We start from the raw sequence: 9,224 nt of genomic DNA, 5'->3' as shown, positions 1-9,224 counted from the left end.
CGGCCGGTGCGAAGCCACGAGATAGGATAATATAGCGGGTGCACTACAGGGAGCACGCTCTTTGGAAAAGAGCGGGAGTCACACACCGCCGCCTTGGCGAACGTGTAGTGAGTAAATCATTTTTCACTTCATTTTTAATTTCTAAAATCATCCGTTCTCCATGAATAGCTTTAGCTGTACGGCTAGATACGCATACTTTTTATAAAAACATATTAATCTTGAAAATTGAAAACTGCTGCGTCTATTACGATTGTACGTGAAAGGAGAAGGTATATATGAACGTGGAATGTTAATGAAATATCTAATTTGTAACTGATCAGCTGATGAAAGTAACATAATTTGTCCAGCAAACAGTACAGTTTTTGCTTCACATTATCTATAATTCTTTTACAACTTAATAAAGAAGTTGATAAATAGTTTCTAATAACGAACAAATATAAGTAAAATTATTTTAATATTAATTATATATATTATCCAAGAAATTATTTTAATATTAAATTAATATTAAATTATTTTAATTATATATATTATCCAAGAAATTATTTTAAAATATTGTATTATAAAATGAATAAATAATTATAATTACTTTCTAGTATCATTTTTCAATATATAACTATTAGTCTAGATATATTGATTTTACAATAGAAAAACAATTCTCGCACTATTCTTACTTAGCCTGCCGGCGAAATGATCCGTGCGAAATAAATATCTAACAATCGCTCATAAGCCTGTCAAGAAGTAAGGCTTCAATTAAATAAATGAGCGGTCATATATCACGAAATCAATCTATTCAATCATCGCTTCCTCGATATCTTCTCGTTAATTATATAGCCCGATTTCCGGCGCGAGATTCGTGAGTCTAACGTCTAATGTGGAAAGAAGTAGAATTCGCGTAGCGTAGGTGACACATTTGTCTTATTGACTGGCGAGTTCCCCCTTTTTTTTCCTACTTCAAGAAAGGCACGATGGGCTCATTAGTCAAAAGCGTATAGCTAACGATCTGCGCCTGCGAGGAACACGATAAATTCGTATAGGCTCGTTTGGCCGACGAATCCGCTAATTTCGCGTCGTGAGACGTGTAATGCGTGTATATCGGGGGAACGGGAATTTACATTCACAAATTGCAGAAAGTTGGCTGAGAGCCGGGCGACCTCGCGAACGGTCCCAGGATGCCAGGCGATCGAATTATCCCGGGGATTGTTTAACGTAATTGGACAAATCAATCTCGCGATCCCGGACGGGGGGTCCACGGACGTCCGTGCTCTCTGTTCTCTCTTCATCGTCCCGATCCTCTCGTTCATTCCACCTCTTTGTGTCCTGACTGTCTCGCGATACCGCGGCACCAACGAGCGTGTAATCGGTTAGAGAAAGAAAGAATCGAACGGCCGAAGGAGAGAAAAGGGCAACGAGAAAAGAGAATAAGCAGAAAAAGAAAGGGAGAGGAGATGCAGTGAAGATTTAGGCGGGACTTCGTAGGTGACGATGTGTAAAAGTGAAGACGTTGTTCCTCTCTTTGTACCTGCATTTATCATCGTACTCCAAGATGACATTTATAAAAATAATATATAAGGCAATTAATTATATAGAAGGTTGCGTGACATAAGCTCAACAATAAAATAAAAAGAATATTAATGTTAATCAAAAAGGGTAACTTTATCATCACAGAATTTCTGTATAAATAAAAAGTAAAATAGATTAGGACGAAACATTCCAAAGAAACTAATGATTTTTGCATTAACTAAAAAAAAGATAAAGACACCAATTATATTGTCTACTTAATTAATCTGTTTCATTATGTTGAATTTTACATTAATTTCGCTTTGTTAATCAATATTAATATATTAATTAAGCAATATAATAGTTTAATGCACATAATTGTACAAAATAAGCAAATAAAGTTATATAAATATCGTTTTTTAAGAGAAATCAGAGCACGAGAGAAGAAACTATGCAAAAAGAGTGATTATTGCAATCGCATGGTCAAACGTAACGATGCGTGCTTTCCTTTATCACGTCGAGGGGGGGAAGGCCGGTTGTATCACGCCGTGAACGCGCATGTAGAGAAACAAACGGGGCGAGAACTCGTATCCAAGGAGGATGAGAAGCGGAAAACAAGGAGAGAAACAAGTGCCCGGGATGTACGCAATCGCGGAGGTGAAGATGCGTGAAAGTGGAGGTGCTTAGTAGCGATCTAATTATCTACGCGGCGGGATGTCGCGGCCTCCCTCTGCGCTTCGCCGCATTGAGGAAACAAGAGCAAATTGAATGGCGGTGGATGGTGCCTGCTAACCGAAGAGAACCGAATCGTTCCGCTAAGACGGCACACATTTGAAACAGCTTTTTTCAACGATTGTTACGTCATACAAGTATAAAATATGTGGGAAAAGAGATATGAACAATCAAATTATGTTATTTCATGATTTTCCGTGAATTTTACAGTTGATATGATTGCAATTGACTTATATCATTCTTAATAAAAGGGATCCAAAATATTTTGTTTCAAATATTATTAAGAACGTAATAATATATCAATTTAGAAAAGTTAAAGACAATTTCAAAAAGAGATAATATTCATTATTGAACGCGCACTGTCGATTTCATAAGTTTTGTCTCGTTCGAAGTACAATACTTTCCACAATGCTCGCGTACACGTGCCTCGCTCGTGTCATCGTTAAGTGTGTTAAGCACGTTAGAATCGACTCGAGGACAGTGATTCGGGCCCTTTCTTTTCGATTCAACGCAGGTCGCCGATCGCGAGGAATTTCTCATGTCACGCCGCGTTACTTTATTTATCGACGTTGAACAGCACTTATAACCTTTTGCCTCCAGGAGTTAAAGAGCACAGACGAGAAGATTTCCTGACATATAAAATCGATTGATAGATTCTAAGCATTGTCGAATTGTTCGCAATAATACGCTTGACTGCGGATGCAATAGCCTTACACTGTTCTTCTTTAAGCACATGAATGTGCAGAAAACAGATATTTTTTTCTATAGTAAAAAATTAAAACGTATTTATTTCATTTCTTCAGATAAGTCCTTATTATAGTCTCTGTGGGAACGTAATAACTTTTGAATTTGATACATATAAGAATAATCTCATAATGATAAATATCTCACGTCTACTATGATGTTCGACAACTAGATGAAAGGACGATTACACGGAAGGACGATGTCGGATGTCAAAATTTCGAGCATAAAGTTTCATGACAACGATGAGGCAACGCAACGTTCGATACGCTTGCCGTGTGAGAAGATTCTACTTCGATACTCGTCGTTTCGAAAGCACGTACAATCGTGAGTGCGTTGACATTACTACGCTGTGACTCGCGCATGTTAATACGTTGTGACACGGTGAAACACAATGAAACACGGCGTGAGATACGAGCGCAGATCGTTGTGACGTATCCGCTTTACCTGACATAGAACTTGGTTCGGAAAGCAGCGCGTTACACGTCAACATGTCCAAATAAAGTGCCGCGTATATATCGCGGCCGTGTATTATGCTCTAGCCGGGCAATTAACTTGCTACTTGATTAACTGGGTAGAGCCTGTCAACTTTCGCGGAGAAGGACTTCACCGAAGAGAGAAGAGAGCGAGACGTGAAGACGCGAGGGGGGCAAAGGAGGAAGAGAAGAGGGAGGAAGGGGAGAGGAGGGAACGGGAGGAAAGTCGGACTTGAGGGCATCGAAGTTACGAAAGGGGAGTAAAAGATGAACGCGCGCGCGCGGGGGGGGGGGGGGGGGAAAGAGTGCGGGGGCCCTCTTCGACGTAGAGACGCCGAGGAGGAAAAAAGAGAAGGGGGAGGAGCGGAGAGAGAAGGAGAGAAGGAACCGCGTCCACGGTGACGGTCAGCGAGCGCGAGGTGACCTCTGACCCCTTCGTGCGTCCTCGTCTGCGTCCGGCATCGTTTGGTCGGATCCTCTCCGTTCCACCGGCGGGACTCAAACGACTCCGTGGGGCCCTCCGTGAGGGCCCAGCGTGGGCGAAGCTTACGCGCGGGGGAGTAAGAGGCGGCCAGGGAGAGAGCGGGAGGAGAGAATAAGGCGAGGGAGAGGGGCCGTACGGGGAGAGGGGTGACGAGTTGGCCCGCGGGCGTCCCGGGACCGTGAGAACACCACCTATAATATTATTTAGTCTGCCCGATGCCTCGGTTCGCCTCTCTTCTCTCTTGACCGCGCTCTTTTCTCTCTCTTTCTCTCTCGCTCTCTTTTCCTCTCTTTCCTCTCGCCTTCCCTTACCGCACCCTTTTCCACTCCAATCGTCTCTCTTTCGCCTTTCCTTGAGGGACCTCTCCTTCTATATCGTACTCCATCGTACTCTCCCTCCCCCTCTTTCTCATCCTACCTCTCCTTCTCTCTTCTTCTTGCCCGGTTACTCGCCCTTTTTTTCTTGTCTCATGTGCGCGCACGAGAGCGCGTGTACGGAATGTCTCTCTTTCTCCCTCGCTTTCGGTGCGCTCCGACACTGAAGAGGCAGCTAACTATAGGCGCTATACACGGCTTACTCGCGCGCATTAATTGCCGTCGTAAATTGTTGCGGCTTTGCCGAGAGTCCGAGTTGAGTCGAGTCGGAACGAACCCGCGGCACACGGGCGCGGTACCGCGGGAGAGATGCCTTTTTTTTCGGCGCGGCATCACTATTCACTCAGTTTTACCTCATTTCCACACGACGTCCATTGGGATATTATAAACTTAAGTTAACTGCATACACAGACCGTTCGTTTATATTAGATTCAAAATTTTTGGAAACGCATGGAACGATCTACCCAATTTCTTCCATAAACATTTGATAATACATTCTCGGAATTCATAAACATTGTTCATGTAAAAGATGCGTTCAAGAATTGATTTATAAACGTTAACCGTTATAAAAATAAATCAGTTTATATATAAAACATATTCACAAATTGATCATAATTTGTTGATTAAAAAAAATTATTTTCCACACACACAGAAAAAGTACAGCATGAAAAGCATCAGATTGTTTTTCGTGTGATCTCGTTCATCATATTTTGCTTAAAATGTGATCATTTTTATTCAGAAAAGAAAATGATTCTACTTATAGCTGATACTTCGAATTCGTTTGTATCTATTATCTGAAATGTAAATTAAGAATAAAATTAAGAATATTAAAACACATATTTAGAGGTACAATACTTTTCAGGTAGTATATATAAAAATATTGTAATTTTCATAATCAACCAATGCCTAAAAGCACTATGATATAGGCTATGAGTTTAATACCAAGATTGAATGCATTGATCTATATCAATGATGTTTATTACACGAATCATTTTTTAATATATGTGGCACATTACTCTCTCTCTCTTTTTAGCCGTGCTCATCTCTATCTCATCTCATCTCTAATGATATACAAATGAAAATGTTCGCCGCATATTTGTCCTCCGAATGCAAAAGAGGCGCGCGTTTCGCGAAGGAAATACACGCGGGTTAAACAGCTGTTGACCCGCGAAAGCGATCGCGATCGCGATCACAATTCACGTTTCCGGATTCCCCCCGCACACACGCGCGCGTGCGTCCCCGAGTGTACACTCGCCGTCGCGGCACGCAAGCCGCAGCGGCCCACGTCAGATCGTGCGGCCCCACGGACATGCGGTCGGGCCCGCATCGTCGAAACGGCCGGCGATCGCGCGGGCCAGCTGTGGCACGGCTCTCTCTCCTGAATCCGGGGCCCGTTCCCCGCGGACAGGCCCATTTTGACTCGGATACCTGCCACCAGGTGGCTCCACCAGCAGTACCCAGCAGCGGCAGGTAGGAGCAGTCTTCGGGGTGCCTTCGCACCGCCAGCATCGTGTGTGTGTATTCTCTTTCCCGTTTTCGCGTTCGAGCTCCGTGCCTAAAGGAACAATCAGTTTTGGGAACTGACAATCGATCGGCAAGAACATGTGAACGTGTGACCGAGCTCGGCAGCGTCGTGCAAGGGTGAATCACACGGGAGACTACCGGGATACCGGGAGGAACACCGGCGCGCATCCACAGTTACAATACTCATCAGGAACGGTCAGGACAAATCAGGAATTTCCGATCGCCTTGCCAATGATACCGGCGAAACACGGCAGGTGCGCGTTCCAGAGGATAATCCGGGACGATTCAAACGACGGTGGAGGATGCAGCAACAGCAGCAGCAGCAGCAACCGCAGCAGGAGGAAGAACAGCATCAGGAACCGGAGCAGGAACAACGGACCCTCGTAATGGTGCCGTCCACTTCGTCTTCGTCGTCGACCTCGTCGGTCACGGTCGCCGCGGACTCGCGCGAGATCGATATCACCGGTCTCGCTACGGCCTCCGAATTGCCCAATTTGGCGCTGCAGAGTGTCGCCCTGCGGCTTCAGGGTGCCCTCCTCTCTGCCCTGCAGCGGGCGGCGCTCCTGCCGCCGGGACACGCCGCCGCGGCGGCGTTTAATCTGCAGGCCCTGGAGACGTACTTGACGCTTCATCGTCTTCATGCGAGCGGCGCGACTTCCGGTGTCGCGCAGACCGCGGGCGCTACCGCGACCGTCGCTGGTAATCAGAGATGTTCGTCGTTGAACACGAATGTCGACGTGGCCCTGAGTCCGACAGCCATCAAGAATGACCACCTAACGGCGGATCAGCTGCTCCGATCGGCCGCTTCGGCGATAAGCGAGGACGACGAGGCACGGTTGGAGTTCGTGACCGATACCGAAGAGGACCTGGCGCTGCTCACGGAGGAGGAGGAAGTCCTGCTGAGCGAGACGTCCGGAACGAGCTCCTCTACCGCGAACCACGAGCTGCTTCTACGGCGAATATCCGAAGGGAATCGCGCGAGTACGTCGGTGACGACGGTCTCGCGATCATCGTCTTTGACGGCTCCGACGTCTTTCGCGTCGTCGAGTTCCTCGGGTTGCTCCTCGACCTCGTCCACCTCGTCGTCCTCCTCCTCGTCCGTGCAACACGCTTCGATCGCGATCGACTCGAGTGTACCAAGAACTTGCCGTACGTCCCGACCCAAGAAACAGTTCATTTGTAAGTTCTGCAGCCGGCAATTCACGAAGAGCTACAATCTGTTGATCCACGAGAGGACGCATACCGACGAGCGGCCGTACTCGTGCGATATATGTGGCAAAGCCTTCCGACGGCAGGATCATCTCAGAGATCACAGGTAACGTGAATAGGCCCTAGTCATCTGGGAGACGTTAGTCTTCCGATTAGATCTTTCTTTATGAAAGCATTAGGTACACGCGCAGGTTTTACCTGTTAAGTGTCTGAAGTAACTTAATTGATTAAATAGAGAACATTAATTGAATTCATTATGTAAATTATGAGTTTTCGGTTTAAAGTTCGTTTCAAAGTTGATAAAACGGTAATTATAATTAATGCATAATAAAAATATGGAATTATGAACATTACTCTTTTTGTTCGAAATTATATTTTAATTTATAATACTTTTTATACCGTTAATTTTTCACTACATTTATACAATATACATAGATGCTTGTATTATGAAGGGGATGTGCACATTAGCATGCGTTTATGAGTGAATGTAATTTATATTTTGAATTATTAACAATAAGTTTCAAGTTACGCCGTTGTAATATTTTCGATCGCACATGATTAAAATAATCATTTTAGTAGAATTTATTTATAACATGCAAGAGAGATAAGCGTTGTAATGATACGTTACGCAGAAAATTGATTTAAACGTTAAGTGCACAAAAAGCTTTGATGATGGTTAGGATTATTTACCGAATTCATTCCCTTCGTGATGGAAGATTTAGAGACCGCGCGTATTTATCTCTTTATCGCGTCGCCATTAATTACAAGCGTCGTACGATTTACGAACGGACAAATTCATGGTACGCCTTTTTCACCTCGCGTAATTACAACGATGATTGAATGACGTGTATATTATATTTAATGGTCAACGTGTCATGATCCATTCATTCATTCATATATTTACCGTTGCAATAATTGCGGTCCTTATTTGATAATAATGTTAATTAAGTTAATAATATATTACTCGATGATTATTTTATTTTTCTCTCCTTTCATTTTTTTTAGTGTCGAACATTACGTATATATCTCGTCGCGCGACTATAATTTTACAAATTATGGTTTTACGCACTTTTACATAAAAAAGAAACAGACACGTTTGAGCAGGTAGTTTCAAAAGAAATTTAAACGTAAGATTCAAACTGGAAGCTTTTTTTATATATTGCAGGTATATACACAGCAAAGAGAAACCGTTTAAATGCGCCGAGTGCGGCAAAGGATTTTGCCAGAGCAGGACACTGGCTGTCCACAAAATTTTACATATGGAGGAGTCGCCGCACAAATGTCCCGTCTGTGCCAGGAGTTTCAATCAGAGGAGCAATCTGAAAACTCATCTTCTTACGCACACGGATATCAAGCCTTATCATTGCGCCTCCTGCGGCAAGGTTTTTCGCAGAAATTGTGATCTGAGGAGACACTCGTTGACTCACAATCTGGGAGTACCGTCGTCGCCACCGCCATCGGTGATACCGGTTTCCGGCTCGAGCACCATTGTTCTTCAGGAGACGTCTTAATGCATGGATATCGATTCTCTTCCTTTCGATCATCCGGACAAAATCTTGTTTGTATCACGCGCGCTTTCGTCCAACTATGCGCGGATCGACATCCATTTATTATAACACCGCAGTCTTGACTTCAACGTGCGATCGACTCCGACGGTCGATTCGATCGCGTCGTATTTGAGCCACGATCCGTGGTCTACTGGTACGGTCAGGATTTGGATCTCTTGCGCCTATTGAGTCCCCGACTCACATCGTATCTATCTGCCTGCACTATCTATCATCGTTAACGTTTAGAGCGTAATCATTGTTATGTACATCACGATAAGAATTATACGGATTCGTGCATGTTTAGATCTGTAATTTTATGTATGCGATACGCAGTAGGTACCTTCTTCTCTCTTGAATAAGATGTAGTTGTCTCCATTTTTAAACGGTGTACCTACTGTACGTGTCCGTTGTGTTCTGTGTCGTTCACATGTGTAAAATAAACATTTATTATTATTTTTTAACTCACAGTCGTCTGCACCCTTACTCAACCTCCCTCGCCTCTTGCGCAGCAAAATGATAGACAAATCAAATTAGATCTAATTGGAAATATTCCGGTTCCTATATAAGTAAAACGTTTTTATTCAAGACTTCCGAATAAAAATTTAACGCAAAAAATATATAAAAAATTAATTTGGGCGGA

General features: G+C 43.8%; 1 protein-coding gene across 1 annotated transcript; it reads left to right on the top strand.

Annotated features, from left to right (window-relative positions):
- The first annotated feature begins 5,812 nt into the window (after window positions 1-5,812).
- On the top strand, window positions 5,813-9,005 carry LOC112463587 (protein sister of odd and bowel-like). The gene is made up of 2 exons (XM_025030053.1): window positions 5,813-7,143; window positions 8,203-9,005. Exons 1-2 carry the CDS (start codon window positions 6,131-6,133, stop codon window positions 8,546-8,548), a joined length of 1,359 nt encoding a protein of 452 aa, XP_024885821.1. The 5' UTR covers window positions 5,813-6,130; the 3' UTR covers window positions 8,549-9,005.
- Window positions 9,006-9,224: the final 219 nt, after the last annotated feature.

Source organism: Temnothorax curvispinosus, unplaced genomic scaffold (genome assembly GCF_003070985.1).
Source record: "Temnothorax curvispinosus isolate PA1 unplaced genomic scaffold, ASM307098v1 QBEX01013447.1, whole genome shotgun sequence".
NCBI lineage: Eukaryota > Metazoa > Arthropoda > Insecta > Hymenoptera > Formicidae > Temnothorax > Temnothorax curvispinosus.
This window is presented reverse-complemented; position numbering and strand designations above follow the sequence as displayed.